Source organism: Orussus abietinus, unplaced genomic scaffold (assembly GCF_000612105.2).
Source record: "Orussus abietinus isolate OABI.00-Male unplaced genomic scaffold, Oabi_2.0 scaffold6, whole genome shotgun sequence".
NCBI lineage: Eukaryota > Metazoa > Arthropoda > Insecta > Hymenoptera > Orussidae > Orussus > Orussus abietinus.
In genome coordinates, this window is record NW_019396002.1 from 1,199,027 (window position 1) to 1,217,698 (window position 18,672).

The 18,672-nt window shown below is 46.9% G+C and overlaps 2 protein-coding genes across 3 annotated transcripts in view; both read left to right on the plus strand.

Annotated features, from left to right (window-relative positions):
- The first annotated feature begins 1,109 nt into the window (after nt 1-1,109).
- Nucleotides 1,110-9,734, plus strand: LOC105694273 (venom dipeptidyl peptidase 4). 2 transcript variants are annotated; one of them, XM_012414781.2, is made up of 12 exons: nt 1,110-1,228; nt 2,551-2,811; nt 3,303-3,377; nt 3,435-3,487; nt 3,670-3,866; nt 4,113-4,282; nt 5,099-5,199; nt 5,263-5,723; nt 6,058-6,340; nt 7,858-8,052; nt 8,150-8,310; nt 8,778-9,734. In XM_012414781.2, exons 1-12 carry the CDS (start codon nt 1,199-1,201, stop codon nt 9,125-9,127), a joined length of 2,337 nt encoding a protein of 778 aa, XP_012270204.1. In that variant the 5' UTR covers nt 1,110-1,198; the 3' UTR covers nt 9,128-9,734. The 2 variants fall into 2 exon arrangements, with proteins under 2 accessions (XP_012270204.1, XP_012270205.1); XM_012414782.1 differs by lacking the exon at nt 1,110-1,228 and adding an exon at nt 1,878-2,105.
- Nucleotides 9,735-13,685: 3,951 nt separating this feature from the next.
- LOC105694282 (inactive dipeptidyl peptidase 10) overlaps nt 13,686-18,672 on the plus strand; it is a 45,817-nt gene continuing 40,830 nt past the window's right edge. The window contains exon 1 of the mRNA XM_012414799.1: nt 13,686-13,727. The gene's annotated coding sequence lies outside the window, so the exon portion shown is untranslated. The remainder of the gene's footprint in view (nt 13,728-18,672) is intronic.

The window sequence follows — 18,672 nt, forward strand, 5'->3', positions numbered from 1 at the left end:
GCTCACCCGCGATTTTTTACCCTTTAACGCGTACCACCCTCTTCGTGGCGATTCGCTTCCGATATCCTGGGAATTTGGAGAATTAACAATTAGGTTAGATGCCGTTTGGTGAAGGAATTACTTCCCTATAAAGCTTCTCATTATCTTATATACTCGGATATTTTGCTCACCCGCGATTTTTTACCCTTTAACGCGTACCACCCTCTTCATGGGGTACACGGACTGTACTTGTTTCTGCGATCGATCACCAGGCGACCAGTTTGGAGAATATCGAATAAACGGAAATCTTCGGTTTGCCCGTTTAACGTAACATTTTCATCTTCGTTATCTAATAATTTCATGATTTCTAGATCGAGAGATCCTGACCTCTAATTCCTGCCAGCCATGACGTCCCTGACATCCTGCGAATTTGAAAAATGAACGTTTAGGCTAGATGCGCTGGGTATGTTAATTATTTTCCTATAAAACCTTTCTTTAGACTACCACTTTTCTTTATCTTTGCCTGTCGACGAGTTCGCAGCCTTGATAGAATCCGCAATGTGAGATTTCCGAGTTCATGGGCAGAGTCAACAAACTCGTCTCTGTAGAGAAGAGGTATCCGTGAACTTATTCAACCGTAGGGAAGCTGTTTTCTGTGGTCGGTAAAATTGCTTTCCGAAACTGTTTTACCGTCAGAGTATCGCTCTCTTTCCTCTGAACCTTCACAGATGGAGCGGCGAAGTTCTCCGCCGCTCGATTTTATCGAGCGAAATTTCAGCTCACCGAAGCTTGATTTATCATCCCAATTTCTTTTTTTTTGTGCAGAAAAAAGACCTGCTATCATTTATTTCCGCGTGGAGAAACCGGGGGAATATTTATGAATATTTATTTGAACCGGGGGAATATTTATTTGCACGCTGAGATTTAAAGATTTAGGGGAAATATGATCATGTGCTTGGAATACTTCGCGAAGTACAAAAGGTATGATTAGCCGTGATTGGTCGTCGGTGACGTACTCAGGGGCACGAGTATGACGTATCACGCTGAATTCTTTAAGCGATGATAATGGCCACTCTACTGGTCGGATAACACCCATACGATTTGCGAATATCCCAGTATGACCCGGGATGATCCGGAGATGTGAGTGATCAGCAAGGAGATCCGTGTTATCCGCGACGTCGGTGATATCCGCGACGTCCCAAGTGGCATATCCTCGAAAATGGAAATCCCTCGAGGACAGCGATCGCTCGTACGTCCTTTACCCAGTTTACATTGACATCGTTATCATATCATGATGAACATTAAACAAGATACAGACCATGCATAATGTTCATAAATCATTAACCGGCGAATTTCTTTAAGAATTCCGAGACTTCCATTAAATCCGTAAAATTTATCCCGACATTAGACTATAATTCTTAAAAGTTCTTAATAGCGTGCTTAGTGTGAATGTCGAGTGATTAAAAAAAAATGCGCCGTAGGAAAGATTATTTTAAATCCAAAAGCGTGACCAATGGACACATAGGTTTCCTTGTTTAATAAAGGTGGGTTTTGTTCGGTAATCATCGAACGGAATCCGTGGATGTGAATTAACCCATTTGCATCATTAGCGTATATGTACGCTCAGTCTTCCTGGTCACTATCATTCAGCCTGAAATTTCGGTGATAAGGACCCTCTTTTTCATACTTCCTTATGATGTATTAAGGAGATATCAATCACGGATGTCACGAATTTTCCCGGTCGTGATTAGACGGCGGGTCGAAATGGCACGACAAATGGCGACATGAAACTTTGGCACGCTTTCGATAGCAGGACTTTCGAAAGTCTGAAGAAGACCGGGATTTCTATCGTATGTCGCTAGTACGTCTTTGATCTGTAATTCGCGATCGGGGCGAAATGGCGGGCCGAATGTATATCGTATATGCCATAAGTCCTCGTGTCGACGATATCCCTCTCTCGAGTATCAGGTGGAGGCACCTGTGGCTCTTCACCTGCCGCCCGAGGGATCGGCTATCAGTCGCGTCCAGGTCTCGCGACAGGTGTGACCACTGCTGAACATTCTTGGATCTCCTCCGACCGGTTCTCTCGGATGAAATTGCATTGACTCCGCTCCGAAATGACCAGGGTACCCCGCTAAAAATATTTCTAAACGACAAAGGAATTTTTCTACATACAAAACTTGCGGCAAAAACAATTACAAATCGCATTTACGGTGAATCCGCACACATTTATTCTAAATTTCCGAACGAATATTGTAACTCCGCACGTTATAGCTTTGTGTATATAACATATATTTACGGCGCTTTTAAATTAAATCATATGAAATTGGTATATTGTTTGTGAAAAAAAAAAGAAAAAGACTTTAAAGAAGGCGTCACGAAATTCCAAAGTCTGGACCAAGAAAAATGAGTGAATCTAGCTCACCCCGGAATAACATTTTTCTCTTAAATGCAATCCGTGTAAATTTATCATTTTAATGGGATTGAAGAATATACGCAGGGTTGAGCGATATATCTAAACATTAGATTATGTTTAGGGATAGGGAATTAACGTTTTTCCCCTTTTTCCAGGCGCTTTCGAGGGCTCTCCTCTTCCTCGTCTTCTCCTTGGCCTCGGCGAGGCCCGACCTCCACCGACGTCGAGAGACCACCTCGAAGGTACATCCTTTTTACCTGGAGGAATGCTACTCGGACGAGTACGCGGCAACAACATTTAACGGCACCTGGATCTCCTCTTCCGAGTTCATCTACCTGGACGGAGAAACCGGACACATAAACAAGTTCGATTCAAACACAAGGAACGTCACTTTGTTCCTGAAGTGCAACGTGCTGGTGAGCGTCTCTTGCCCGATTCTCAGCAGAAGATAGGATAGCTAAATAAGAACAATCGACGAGGGGTTTATCAGACGTCTATAGAAAGACCGAGCCGGCTAAACAGAGGAAAGCACGATATCCCGAGTTTCATTGTCGAGGTCGCATTTCACGGAGTATTCAGTACCCCGGAAAATGCATAAACGGTGTACATAAAAGATGGCCGTAAACCCCGCGTGTAAACGGGCCTCTGTAAACCTTAGCTATCGTCCGGACGATGCCTCTCTGGACCTGTTAAACGCCTCTTGTTACGACGCCATTATCGTCGCCCGAATTAAAAAACACGAAAATGCTGAAAAACCCGCTTTTCCGTATTTTTCTTTTTCTTTTTCTATTTTCAAGCAGCGAAAAGGTTTTAAAGAATTTCCCTTCTTAAATTTCGGCTAGTACGAAAAATCGGCGTTTATCGATGTCTGGCTAGACAAGGCGCTTATCACTTATATCATTTCCAGGCAGGCTACGACACGAGCTACTACTCCTTATCAGCTGATGGAAAGTATCTACTGATCGGGTTCGATCAGATTAAGGTGAGATGATCTGCGATCGGCATTAATCGAATTCCGAGTGACTTTGTCCTGTTCCAGGGATTCCGGCACTCCTCCTTCAGGAAGTTCACCGTCTACGACGTCGAGCAGGAGTAAGGATGCGTTGCAATTAATTTAGGGGACTAATTCGCCTCTGTCTTTGGAATGAAAACAAAGTGGCGATACCGGACGCCACTCGGTTGGATTACTTCCTCTCTTCCCGTGGAATCTGTAGTCTAAGAGTACCGTAGTGATCTGGAACCCGTTTAAACGCCTTTTTTCTTGTGTTTTAAAGCACGTACCAGCCATTAGCCGAAAACGAATACCTTTCCGTTGCAAAATGGGCTCCGGTTGGCAATGGGTTGGTCTACGTCCGCAAGAACAATATCTACTATCGTCACACCTCGCACGGCGTAAAGAAAATCCGAAAATTGACCTCCGATGGAAAGGAAGGAGTGGTCTTCAATGGACGCGGCGACTGGGTCTATGAAGGTCCTGGACAAAAAATTTGAAAAAAGAAAAGAAAAGAAAAAAAAATGAACCGCGTCTATAAATCCTCGCTACACGCCTTCGCGAGTCTTCTTACGTCGTTTCGCGTCGTCTTATGTCGTCTCACGTCGTCCCGTATCATCCCACACTTTCCCGGGATTTTCTCCCGATTTTATACGTTTCTTCCTTCATTTCAACACTATCTGTTTCGGAGGGAAGGGAATATCACGGATTATTTCTGAATTTCAGAGGAAGTTATCGGGTCAGCAACGGCACTTTGGTTCTCGCCCGATGGGAAGTACCTCGCTTATGGAACTTATGACGACACTGACGTCGGCGAAATTTGGTATCCTTACTATGGTGAACCTGGAGATATTAATTATCAATACCCCAAGAAAGTCAGCATCAGATATCCTAAGGTGACGTAGCGATTATGGATACTCGATCGATCCTCGAGTCCATTATATAATCATATATAATCGCAAGAAAGAATTATTTTATCGAGAGGAAAAAATTCATGTCGACGTAAAGGAATTTCGTTTCTCTCGACTTATTTGATTGCATTTTGTTATCGCAATGCATATTTCAACCGACTATGTTTTTTTTTTCTCTCAGTCTTAAATCGAGATCAAATGTCCTCATGATTCTGGAAAAACATCTTCGACGCGACCTCGGCCATTTTAACTGTCCATAAATGTCTTGGCAGGCCTTTCGGCATGAAAGGGTTATCCGGTCCGCTTGTCCTTAATGGATGTTTATCTCCCCGATATGTCCTCCGGTGAATGTGCGGAAACATGCACGTGCATCTGCAAGTGCATGTGTGCTGGCCAGGGAATTATTAGCTCGGTGCAGTCCGTGCACGTGCACACAATTGCACCGGCACAAAAGCTCGAGCAAACCTGGAAAGCTTTATCCCGTTTCGAGCTCTTATACTCGCGATTCCTCTTCTTCGGTGCCCTCGGGAACGGCTGTTTCCAGGCCAAGACAGTATTATTGGTCTTTCGGAAACGATGACAATTTGTCAATGCTCTGCCATTATCCTCGATTCAGAGGGTTACGCAAAATCGGGGACATTTGAATACTTGCGATAATGACCAGCTGCCCATTGATAAGAATCAACTAAAACTTACATGTATTTTTACACCTCTTGAAGTTTCATACGAGAAAAGAAAAATTAATATTGTAAGTTATTACATGTTAATATTGAATAATGTCAATGGAAAACTGACTTTCAGGCTGGGACTGCGAATCCTACCGTGACGTTGTCTGTCGTCGACCTGACGGACGTCACCTCATCGGCGATTAGATTGAAGGCGCCTAAGTCGATCGTTGGGACGTAAGTTGATAAAAAAAGAAATATTAATTTATGTACCGTGAGTGATGGAGTAATTTTTTATAGGGATAATATACTCTACTTTGTCACTTGGTTGAATAAGGAGACCATTCTTGCCGTTTGGACCAATCGAATGCAGAATGTCGGCGTTCTGACGGCGTATGAGACTTCGGGACAGAAGACTAATATTTTGACGTTGGAGGAGACCAAGGGATGGGTGCACGTCCCGAAAGCTGTGTTCCTGAAGGATAAGTACCTTTTCCTTGCGAAATACCAGGGAACCAACACCTCGGCTGGCAGGTACAACCACCTGACCAGGTACGAGTACAAGGACGGCGTTTTGGAGAACGAGGTCGACCTGACCCCGGGGCAAATATCGGTCCAGTCGATTCTAGGGGTGGATGAGAAGACGGTTTATTACCTGGCCACAGGTGAGAACCACGCTTCTCAGAGGAATCTCTATTCCGTGGATGTGCATCGACTAAAGGACCCGATATGCCTCTCCTGTGCCCAGAAGTCTCCTGAAGGTAAAGGAGAAATTAATTTCTCTGTCGATTATTAATCGTATATTAAGGCTATAAGGAAGGTCCTAACAACCATACAATTTCAAATTGAAAAAAGAAAAGAAAATGAAACTTCATGCGCTTTCGCATTGACGCTGCAGAGATTTGAAACGATTCGGTACACTCGTTTCCATGAAAAAGTTTTACGAATGATTGATCTCTCGGAGTGCCATGCTGCCTTTTACGTCCTCCGAATATTGATATTAATTTTAATATCGTGGGATAGAATTATCAGAGGTTCTCACAAGGTTCCAAGAGTTTCCTGACGATTCGTGCGCGCCTCCTTATTTGATTTCAGGGAACAATTGCACCTACGTTAGCGCAAGTTTCTCCAGGGACAAGTCGCATTATTCCCTAACTTGCTTAGGACCCGATCCTTCCACCGTCCGGATTTACGATTCAAATCACAAGTTGGTTACCTCCTGGGAGGAGAACAAACCCCTTCGAGAAAAATTGGCCGCCAGAACGCAGCCGACAGTCAAGGATTTGACCGTTAATATCAATGGGTACGACTGTAAAGTTAGATTACTCCTCCCGCCGAACTTCTCCAAGAAGAAGAGCTACCCTCTGATCCTTAACGTGTGAGTATCCTTCATTGCGAGTACGGCTCCTCGATTCCACACTTTAAAACTTTACTTTCTACGAAGAATCAACTGCCAGCGGCGATCTAAATGCTCCTCACCAAAGGAAACTCTCGCGAAATTGATTTTCTAGAAATGATCAACGTTACCAAAGATAACAATTATATGATGGAAATAATTTCGCCAAAAGAAATCCACCCCTAATGTTCAGGTACAAAGATAATGTCATCCATCTGATCAAATGTCGCGTTGAACTCTAGTTACTTGGCACTCGATACACAAAATTATTATCATTAATGGCGGATAAATATTGCTTGAAATTCATGCAAGTGTATCCACTGTTAATTCTATCACGTTTACGTATAAAAAGAAATGTCAAGATTAGTCGAAGCTGAGCTAAAAAAAATTGAGTGTAGTCGTGGTTCGCCTTAATTTGATCGATTCTATTTTTTTTTTTCGCCTTTTTGACAGGAGCCAGTAAAGATGCACTCGAAGCGAGAATATCAATTCTTCCGGAAAGTGACTTTTTCCCGTGGTAAAATATCCTGCCATTTCCCAAACGCATTTAGGCGCCTATCTATCCACCTTGCCGATCATTCTTCCCCACTTCCAGGGGAAAAGCCACCCTGAAGTTCACCCACCTCGATGCATACATCTTGGGGTGTATATCGAGTAGGTGTTGAAGGAGAGTGAAACATCGAGCTCGGTTTCTGGATTTTAAGCCTCGGGCTCAACGCACCCGATCCGGTTAATCCTCCACCCTTCATTAATCACCGCATCAGGAAAGGCCTCGTACTCCGATATAAATCATGCAACTTCGAGGGCCTCGTTGGGGTATTTTTACCCCAGGTTTTCTGCACGGAACAACCCCTGACCTTCCGCTTCTTGAATGGACCTCGATTTATTCGCCGCTCCGGAAGTCGGCCCGATACGAATCCAACGACCGGGGATTAAGTACCGATGTTTCTTTCATGAGCCCTCCAGACTCGAAGTACATGAGTGAACTGCTCTGTTTCTCCCTAACGTGTTTACAGCGAGCCTGCTACGCAGTTGCAGTTTATTCCTGTACGCGAGGACGCGATACTTCATGAAAAATGCATCGGAATGATGCGCAATCTCGGAGGGCCGGGCTCGCACGGATTCCCTTCGGCACATTTTCCAGGCCATTATGAACGTTTAATGCCCCTGTTTTGTCCACTCTTCGGGATCTAAATTTTATACGGCATTTCGGACACCCTTCTCTCCGATACCCCATACAAATTCCTGCACAAGGCACTAGCCATAATTAAATTAAAACCCCATAGCATCGCGTCACAATCCTAGAAAATTGAGGAGGAGCATTAATGCGCCTTTGATAAATTTGGAAATGTCACCGAAATTGCGGTATTTCTTTTTTTTACAGGGTATCATTGTGTTTTACTTTTACAGTGGACCTGACGATCATACATAATTAATGCCCCATGAAAAACGATTTGATGCCGTTGCTTTGGTCCCTGTAAACAATATCTTGTCCCCAGGTACGGCGCACCGGACACTCTTCGGATAATTGACACTTCAGGGTATGGGTACCAATCGTACTTGACGACAAACCGAAGCATAATTTACGCCTATATAGATGGTCGTGGAAGCGCTTTCAGAGGAAGCAAGATTTTACACGCCACGTATAAGCGGCTCGGCTCCGGGGAGGTCGAGGACCAAATCGAGGTTACCAAGTTAGTAGACCTTGAAGAGAAAAAAATCCAAGTTCATGGCTGATTGGAGGCCTCAGGGAAATGTCTAAATCGGTCTCTCATGACTTCCTGGCTTCAGGTACCTCCTGAGTAAGTACTCTTGGATCGATCCGCGCAGGGTCGGAGTTTGGGGCTGGAGCTATGGAGGTTTCACCACGTCCATGATCCTGGCCACGGATGTCCAGAACATCTTCAAGTGCGGAATCGCCGTGGCCCCGGTCACCTCCTGGATCTACTACAGTGAGTGAACCAATTACTATTCTTTTTTTTTTTCTTTCTCCAGAATTTATACACCCAAAGTACCCACGAAACCCATACAGCAGAATTATACATTTACCTCTTCGCCGTAGATATTATAAAATTTCAATATTTATTTAAGGTCATGTCAATGTCTCGTCGATGAAACTTTCCTCCGAACTGGATACACGGAATTGTTTCAAGGTGCAATACGAATAGGAAGCTGATAAGGAAAGTTCTGACACCGTTGAAATTTCATGTTTTATAAATAATTTCTCAAATGTCTAGTAACAAATGTAATAAAAATGAAATTTCATGGGTGTTAGGCCCGTTCTTACAGCCTTCGTATTTAGGTTGTAAGGTTTGAGGGAATTCGGTGTACCAGGTTGGAGAAAAGTTTCACAAACGATCGATGCCACTTTTACGTCCCCTTAATCAGAAGGTCAAGTTTATGAGCGATTTGTTTATAGACACGATCTACTCCGAGAGGTACATGGGGTGTCCATCGGAGCAGGACAACGCGATGGGCTACAACTGCAGCGACGTGACCAGAAGAGTGGAGGGAATTCGAGGGAAGAAGCTGATGCTGATCCACGGAACAGGCGACGATAACGTGCACTATCAGCAATCCTTGCTGCTCGCCAAGGCTCTGGAAGAGGAGGACATCCCTTTCGAACAAGTCACATACACCGACGAGGCTCATAGTCTGTCCAACGTCCAGGCCCATTTTTATCACACCATGGACAGATTTTGGAGGGAGTGCTTCAGACTCAGAGATAACGAGGACGATGACGAATGGCTCTCCCAAGAAACCCAGTAATCCTGGGAGGTCGTCCTTGAGGTCCTCCTATCCACCACCAGAAAACGACCATTTCAGGGATGGATGGATCCCCCGGCTCGCGAATTATGCAAATCAAGTGGATCCGTTTCGACGCGTTAATCGCGCATTTACCAGACGGGGGCGAGACCATTTGCGCGTTCGACAATCGATAACACGGGCCCCGGAGATTACCCCGAAACATTGCGAGAGGCGCCCGAAATATTCATCGGCATTATGATCTCGCGGGAACCAAAATTGCGGGCGAATCGGCACGGATTCATGCCCGATATCACCCGGAATTCCGGGAATCCGCGGAATCGAGCGCGAATTATCGGAAAATAATTCCTTGGTTTCTCTTCTTCCTTTTTTTTTCCTTCAAAAAGTTATCAAATCCATGGGTAGATCCTTGAGTGAAAGAGATCCAGAAATTTTCGTGAAACCTTTTTAGACTAAATCCAGGATTTTACCGAAAATTCAAAGAGTCCGGAAAATCCGGCGCGAGCGACCGAAAAATTTTCCTTGTTCTCCTTTTATTTTTTTTTCGTCAATGACTTACCTTGTATTAAATGTGTACACACATTTTTGAATATAGGAAATCCAGAAATTCTCATGCAATTCATATCCGTAAATCCCGCCGTTTTGTGTTACGCTCTATATTGCGTAATTGTGTGGGCGATATTAAAAGCGCATTATGCATCCAAAATCGCCGAGCAGGTAAGAACGCCATTTTTATTTAAAAAAGTTGCCTTGTATTAAATCCGTGCGCGCATTTTTAAATATAGGAAATCCGGGAATTCTTGTGCAATTCATATCCCGAAATTTTATTTGGGAAACTTTCGGGCGTAAATCTCGCCGTTTTGCGTTACGCTGGATATTGCGTAATTGTGTGGGCGACATTTAAAGCGCATTATGCAGCCAATATCGCGGAGCAGGTAATAACGCCAATGGGCTGGAAAATTTGTAGTTTCAGCGGCATATCCCGTAAATGGTTCCGGAATTGCCTTAGGATCAATGCAAAGACTCGGTAATAGAACTTGCACGTGCAAAGTAAATCCGCCGAATTAGTTGCAAAATCACATTTTAACGTTTACGAGGCGATCTGCACCCGTCTTCGTCCCTTTCGCTCCTTTCCGCTCATTTATGGCCGACGCTTAACGTCCTTAGAATTTCCGAAACGGGGCACTTCCGGAACTTCCTGTACCACTCGACATTAGTTCGATAGTTGAACCGGAATACGGGATACGGAAATTCGGGCACGTCAGGTAAATCTGAATATGGTAAAAGTTACAGTTGTTGCCGGGATAATCCTGTAAAGCCAAGTTTCGCCCGCCGAGGAGTCCTCCGAAGCTTATTAATTATTCCGGGGTGCTCTGCAGCGTTATCAGGAGATATTTCGAATTTTTATCAACGACGCGAGTCCACCCGTTTCCTTAGAAAGTAAATCTGGATTGAAAGAATTTTTTCTCAAGAAATTTCAAAGGACATTGATAACAGTCTTGGACTAGATTTCCTAGTTTAGATGTCAGGAGGCTTTTTTCGATCTTATCAGAAGAATTGGGCGATCGAGACGGAGACGAGCCCGAAGGATCGCATCGGGCCGCGATTTGCGGAAACTCCGCGGATCGGGGTAAGTGCGGACAAACACGCGGGCGGATCCGCAAATACCGAAACCCGCGGAAATTGGAGTAAGGTCTGCGCGTGCTGATTTATTCCTAGGTTTGCATAAAAGCGCCGTTTAAATAGCCACCAGGTGCTCTCCAAGGCTCGGCCGGCACGCGAGTCTTCGACCCTGAATCCTGGCGGATTTATATCGGCCGCATCTCCCAGAAGAGGCGCAGGACGACCGGAAAGGATATTCCCTCTCTCCGGGAAGAAGTAACTAACTCGCGTTATACACCTCTCCGGACTGAATGGTGCTAAAATCGGAAAAGAGATCCGTGAAAAGAGGGTAAATAGATCGACGAGGTCCTTATTTACCTCGGCGCCTGCTCCGTAATCTCATCAAGAGAGGAAGTCCTTTTCCTAGAAGTATAAAAACATCGAGAAATTAATTCGCCTTGAGGAAACAGAAATATTGGCGTCTTAAGAGCGTGGTAGAAAGAAGTCTTCCTGAAGAGGACTCCGGTTTTCATATCTCGGCTACCTCTCTCAGAGTCCTGTCAAGAGATACGTGGAAATTAAATTAAAATGTAAAAAGTGGAAGGAAAATTGGAGAAAAGTAAAATCCCCAGTTCTTACCGACGTCTATCTCTCGATCCTGTCAGGAAAGACGTGAAAATTAAAATAAAATATGAAAAGGGGCTGGAAAAAATATTTAAAAAAGAAATACCCACGTTTAGAGTTAGGCTTGAATGACGTCTGTTTCTCGACTTTGTCAAAAGGACGTGAAAGTTCCGAATAAAATATGAAATGGGAGGAGAAAAAGTATTACAAGGAATAACATCCCCAGGTCTGGGGGTAGGCTCGGTCGACGTCACTCTTCCGGGTTTGCCGAAAAATCCTGAAAATTAAAATAAAATATGAAAAGGGGGTGGAAAGAATATTTAAAAAATAAAATCCCCAGGTTTGGGGGTAGGCTCGGTCGACGTCTACCTCTCGGCCACCGCAGGAAGGAGAAGACAAAAGGAGCAAAGTCTATTTCCCGAGCGGGAGAGCCGCTCGCGTTTTCCACCATTGTCGGCCGTTTACAATGGGCGTCGTGACGCCCGCGCGGTTTCCGCGACGCGTAAAATCGCTATCGGGGCCGGGCCCGAGGATACCGATCTCCGCGTTTCCGGAAAACGAGAGAAACTTTGCTCCAAGGATGCAGGAGGTGGACGACACGTGAAACCGAGGGGATGGAAATTTTCAGAAGTGAAATTCACGCTGGAACTTTGCGAAAGATTCTTTATTCGATGATAAATATTGGCAGTTGGAAGGTTATAAAAATTCGCAGATCAGCTATCGATAATTACATCGCTGATTCCCTAATTACCACCTAATGGGGAACTGGATAACGGATCGAAAGGTCGCGCGATAAGAATGAAAGTGTTCCAGTAATCGATCGCTCCTGATCCGCTTAATATCCTGGAAAGCCACTCGATTTCGAGATCCTCGAATCGATCATCCAGGACGATGGGACTAAATAAAAGAGAAATAAAGGCTGGCCTTGTCTCTTCAGGAGGAAGGTGTCAAGGACGTGCGTGCAACCTTTGCTCCCGGTCGATAAAGCAGTTTCTCGTCCGACCTAGAGAGGTTATGTCTCGAAACGGCCGTTTAACCTCTCACGATAATCGGCTTCCTCGCGAGAAATACGCGAAGCCGGCTCGGATTTGCATAAACACGGGTCTGACTAACGCGTCCCTGCATTCGATGCATCGCATCGAACGTTTTAATTGATCAATACGTCCTATGTCATGATTACAGTGGCTTTTGAGGTTTACGCGGCGGCGGCGCGCAGGGACGTATGAAAACCGCCGGCGGCGGCCATATTGGTTTGCGGCCGCCGAGAATTTATGTACCGAGACGACCATTTAACCTGCCCCTTGCCCCCACAGCTCAAGAAACATACATATCCCTTACCGTCCCGTGATTTGCATGAACCTTGAACCGCGACCGCCGCAACGGATAACCGTGACCTTCCGAGTGGATTAATTCGCCATTTTTGACCCCAACATGGCGGCGCGAGAAAGCGCATCAAAGAAATCGCGGCGAGTTGCTTCGAGGTAACGCTAAGCAGGAAGTACTCCCCTGCACGTGCAATTTTTTCCGCCGAAAGGAAAACAATTGTGGATGGAGGAACGAGGAAAAACGAGAAGGGAAGAAAGAAAGATAAATAAGTCGGGACAGGACGCGGACAGTGAGGTAGAGTGGGGCGGCGCGCGGCCAGGAGTAAGAAACCCGAGGAGCGGAGGAGCGAGACACCCGCATGCCTGCGCCGCGAGTGCGAGAGAGAAGGGACGCCCGCATCTCGTGCGGGCAGGAGTAGGTGCCCGAGGAGCGAGAAGAGAGACGAACCTACCCGCGCACAATGACAGGGAGAGAGAGAGAAAGCCCGCATCTCGCGCGGGCAGGAGAGTCGCTACCCGGCTCGGGCCTCGGTCTGTCCTCGTCGTGCTCGCATACAGCGTGCGGGTGGGAGAGAGAGGAGCAGAGAGAAAGGGCACGGAGTGGGGGATCCGAGTTTCGGGCCGCGGGGTGGGGGTAGCGGGGGGCGGGCGCGAGCACCAGGAGGCCTCGGCTGCGGCGTAGCCTCAGTGCCGGCGCAGTGGCCGGGCCATCGTGTCCTGTGTCGCCAGGACTCGCGGCTCTCGAGGAGAGGTGCACCCTGCATCGTCGCCTGCGTCGTTCCCGCGTCCCCCGGGGTGAGGTGAGGTGAGACCGGCGAGCCGGACCCCCCGTGGATCCGCTGGACCCAGGTAGACGATTCGACCGGGATTCGAACGCCGGCGGCAGGCTCGAGCGGAGGTCCTGGGCGACGCGGAGCATCCCGCCCCCAGGACGCGCCGCCGAGGGGGGAGGCCATGCCGCCCGGGCGAGCTCGACGCGGCAGCCCAGGACACCCCAGCCGCCACCTCCGCGGCGCCGCCGACTCCGCGACCCCCAGAGGCTAGCCCTGCAGGTAAGATCCGATAAACTTTTTATCGTCTAATCACCTCATCACCTTATCACTTAAAATACACCCCACAGCCGGAAAACCCACAAAAAACCTTTAGTCAAATTAATCCCCCCTCCCAGTGCACCCCCCATGGACCCCATCTTCGGATTCATCTCCGTTACCGATCACTTTCTGGAAGTCCACCTTCAAATTCAGAAACTTCCGACAGACTCGACGTCTTATCGGTACCCTGGACCTCCACTACCCCTTATCACTTGGTTTACGAGCCGCTGGTACGAGCCTTCCCAACTTTTCCCTGGTAACGTTATTTGTTACTCTCCATGTTAACTTTATCTTTGCATAGTGAGGTGATAATTAATCTCGGGGGTATTTCAAGGCTTGCGGTGTTTACATTTCATTGTTGAAGAGGTGTTAGGGAAGGATAGTGTTTTGACAGAGGAGTTTATTGAGGAGTGTAGGATAAGTACTCATCGTTCGTGTCAGTAGTAAAGGTGTAGCAATTAATTATTGATAATTAACGGATACCTTCAAGAGGGTAACTACTTTCAGGACGAGCGATATTATGTAATCTACGAGATAAGGAAGTTTTTACTACTCGGGGGTGGCTCGTCGATATCCCGGAGCGATAAAAGGGAAACGAATGAGAGTGAAGATTCTCTGAGGAGTTTGGGACCCTGGTCGAGTTTTCACCCCCTGGATCTGGATTAAGGATTGCAAAGTTCGGCAATCACCCTCTTTTAATTGCACCTCCCGAGGTCTTCGATTGCATGTCCCTCCGTGCAGTACTTTATTTTGTAACTCGGTAACTCGAAACACGATAAAATGGAAACGAGCATAAAGCTTCTCGCAGGGAATTTAGAGTTTAAAGCTCCGGTCGCCTTTCCATCCCTAAATCCGAATAAAGGGTTGCAACGTCCAGCGATCGCTCGCTTTAATCGCACCCCCTGAGGTCTTGTGCTGCATACCACCTCCACATTATTTTTATGATTTTCCCACCCCTCCATGGAAAGTTTTCCAATCCCCCGTCCGGTCTGAACCACCCCGAGTTGGGGGGAGGGGTGGATTTTTCGATCCATCCCCGACTATCGGGCGACTTTTCTCCACCAGGATCATCCCTCTCCAGGAAACTCCCGGAGGAGGTTTCAGGCGGAGGGGGGCCTGGAAACTTTTGGAAAATATCGGGGGATACCTCTCGGGGTAGTGGTGGGGGATGCAGCTTATCGCCCCGATTTTTTTCAACCTCATCGAAACGTCGAAGTCCTCTCGACTCGGAAAAAGACACCCTTTAAAGTCAAGAATACCCACCGGGGGTGGAAATAACCCCCCAACGAGGGGTTCGACACTTCGAATGTCGTCTAAAAATACGAAGAAAATTGGGAGAGGCATAAAAGCGTTATCACGATGTCGTAATCGTACGACTTGGGACGGATCTCCTCGCGGGGGATGGGGAAGAAAAAAAAGGAATCGAGAAGGGGTGTGCGAATGTCGAAAATCCCCAATCGAGTCGGGCTACATTTCACCCCGGATCGCTTTGAATCATTCAAGACTCATGAACGGTGTGGACAGAAATATTCCCGCTGATTGGGAAGCCGATCCAGGGAACTACCCTCCCGTGGAAAACTACCCCCGGTTATCACGGAGCGATTCGCTTATAACTCGTTTCGGCGTTTGCTCCGCTCGTCACGCGAGGTACATTTTCCCGAATAAAGTTAACCGCGGAATTACTACCGCCCCTGGGGGGGGGGGGTGGATTAATCCCCGGCATCGATCGGGACGATTCGAGAGGGGTGTATATTTATCTTATAACCTGACTTGTCGAAATTATTCCGACGTCTCGTGATAACGATTTGCATCTCCACGTAATACACGGAATGGTATAGTCTCCCTGTTTTTCACGATTAGGATTTTTTTTTTACCCACTAACTCGAGGAGGTGGAAGACACCCTCCACTGCAGAATTAGGGGTTGAATTGCAAGGAAGGCATGACCATTGCGAACGGTTAACATATCCGGGATAGTTTCCCTCCAAGAGGGCGAATCGGAGGGTGAGGACCGACCAAGAGGAAGACACCCCTAATGCAGGGCAAATTGGCATCGTTACCCCCGGCTTCGTTAGGCAATGTTCCTACGGTGGAAGGACTCGTTTTACATCATCCAAGGTGTACATGGTGGGGTGGTTCGATCAGGGGGCGATTCAGGGCTTGGGGGAGGAAGAGATACTGGGGGGGGGGGTGCCTCGGTACAGGAGCTCGTTATCTTGCCGACAACGATACAGCTGGCTAGGCCGTGATAAGAGACCCCGAAAACTTGTTTTCGCCGGCCCTGGGACCATCCCCGTCGCCCTTCTCCCACATCTCCCCCCCCCAGGAGGGGGCGACACACCCCCCGCGAACTTCGCCAAAGCATTGTCTCGCCGGCTTCCGCCATCGACGTTATTATTTCTGGTGCGCTGGCAACTCTGGCCGCCCCCTTTTTCCCCTCCCCCCCCCGGGGGGGAGGGTGCATCCCCAACCCCCACGGGATGAAAAGTCCCCCGGGAATCGCGCGACTTTCGGGACTCCTGGCACCGTCCAATGGAATAAGTTAGTCCGGACACGATGGATCCTCTCGTGGTATCCTTCTGTACTTCAAGGACCTTCATTGCGAGGTGCATACCCCTCCCCCCATCACCCCCGCGGCCATTGTCCTTCCCTCAGCGATTCTTTCGCCGCGCTGATTCAGCCCAGACCTGATTGCCGGGTTTGAGATCGAAGGAAAATGGGAACTTCTGCTTTCACCTGGGATTTTCACTCAACGGATGAGAACTCTCATTGTTAAATGTCGTACTATTATGCTCTCGTGAATTTTCTTTTCCCTCCCCCTTTTTTTTTTATCATGCGGAAAAAAATTCTCCCGGTTCCTCGAGTTTCTTCGATGCATCGTTGGAACTTTTGGGCTTGGATTGGAGGGTTCATTGTTTAAATAGTTATTATTGGGGTGTCGAGTAGGGATACGCGAATCTGGAGATTTTTGAAGATTCGAAAAATGTGTGTTTTACGAGACTGACGATTTTTTTTTTACGACGTTTTTCAGAGTACTTTGCCAAATTGATTTTTATTTAATTAAATGTGCGATTGTTGCGAGGGATGATTCGATGGGGAGGGAATTTTCTTGCGAATTCGGGGACGGAGAAATAATTAATGATTTGGGGGATGCGAGGTAAATCCTTAGATTCTTGGGGAAGGGAAATTATGGAGGAAAAGAAAAATCGATGTTGCAGGGCTATCGGCTGACCTGTTGCGTCTACCCTTAAGTCGGGCAGAATTCGCACGAAAGATGCATTCGCGCGTGCGAGGGTGAACAAAGCTGCTTTCAGCCTTTCAATGCGAGCTCTCCTCGCGATACGCGCCCAATGGGCCGCAGGGGTCCCGCTTTGCGGCCTTTTAATTGCGATTTTCCCGCCGATCCGAGAAGCGCGGAATCCCGCGAGGTGGCATAATTTATGCAGCGATCCGGTATATCTAGACGAGATTCGCATAAGCCATCCGATATTCCGCCTTGCTTATACTGGATATGCGAGACAACCCCTCGGAACGATTTGTCACTAATCAATTTAACCAGCTCGACGTAATGCGGATGATAAGCTGCGGGAGATCCTCCCAATCCTCCCGGATCACTTTATCAATGTCTCACATTTTCTCTTAATTTTTGTCTTAGGTTAAAAAAAAAAAAAAATAAGAAAAATGTATAAAGGCTCTTATTGAAACATTTTGATTTAAAACATTTCTTGTCGAAACATTTTTTTTCTTTTTTTTTTTTTGTTAAGGGTTTTGTGTTAAGAAATTTTTCCGCCAAGAATCGGTGAGAATTGTAAAGCAAAATTTTACGTTGACAGTATTTATGTTCCGTTCGGAAATCAATGTCGGAATAGACGTCTAGTGTTGTGTGATGTCGAGAGGTACAATGGACTTTTATTTATTTTTTTTTTCTTTTCTTTCCCTCGCTGATAACGGCGCTCGCATAATTCGCGAGTGCACCAATCCGCGCGATTGGACGCCCTCGGGGATTTCTTTGATCCGAGGACCCGAGGACTACGAGAGGCCATTCTCGTCCCCGCGATCGTCCACCGGCGAAAGCTCGGCCCGATTCATCCTCCCGAGTAATCCCATTAATAGGGGGATGGAAGTTCGAGAGGGAGAAAAAAGTAAAATGGCCGGCGAGGGTTCGAGCGATTTTCCCTCGAGCTCGCAACAACTCGGGGACTTTAGACCTCCTCCGGGTTTTCCTCCGATTTCTGTGCCCGCGAGATGTTCCCGTCCGATTTTCCGTTCCTGCGATATTGTCGACTAATTTCCTTTTGGATTTCCTCACGATTTTTATTCCTACGATTTTTTATTCCAACGATTTTTATTCCTACGATTTGTATTCCTACGATTTTCTATTCCTACGATTTTCTATTCCTACGATTTTTTATTCCAACGATTTTTATTCCTACGATTTGTATTCCTACGATTTTCTATTCCTACGATTTTCTATTCCTACGATTTTCTATTCCTACGATTTCTTTTCCTCCGATACCTCTTTCGATTTCCCCCCCACTTTTCCTCCGATTGTCCTTCAGCCTTACCCCCGACATCTTCCTCGGAGTTCCTTTTTTTTCTCTGGTTTCTCGAACCTTTCCTCCGATTTTTCCTCCGTCCTCTTTCCCCGATTTTTCCTCCAATCGTTCCTCCCATTTTACGGGTTTCCTCCTGTCCCACCCCACAGCGCCGAAACAGCCCGACCAGTATTTAATCTCGCAAGCTTCGAATATCCGGCCTGGGATTCTCTTTGTCGACCCGATCGGTCCGGGGCTCCGGTTTCCGGAATCGCCGCAATTGCGAAAAAAAACCACCCTCGAAATCCGCATTCGCCGCCGCGCCCCTGGAAATCCCGTCCCCCCTGCTCCGCCTATTTACCCCTTTATCCAT

Coding starts and splice junctions, on each gene's coding strand:
- LOC105694273 (XM_012414781.2), top strand. CDS start 1,199: ATGGAAATCCCTCGAGGACAGCGATCGCTC. Junction 3,378..3,434: donor TCGGGTTCGATCAGATTAAG/GTGAGATGATCT, acceptor GTCCTGTTCCAG/GGATTCCGGCACTCCTCCTT. Junction 5,200..5,262: donor CCTAAGTCGATCGTTGGGAC/GTAAGTTGATAA, acceptor AATTTTTTATAG/GGATAATATACTCTACTTTG.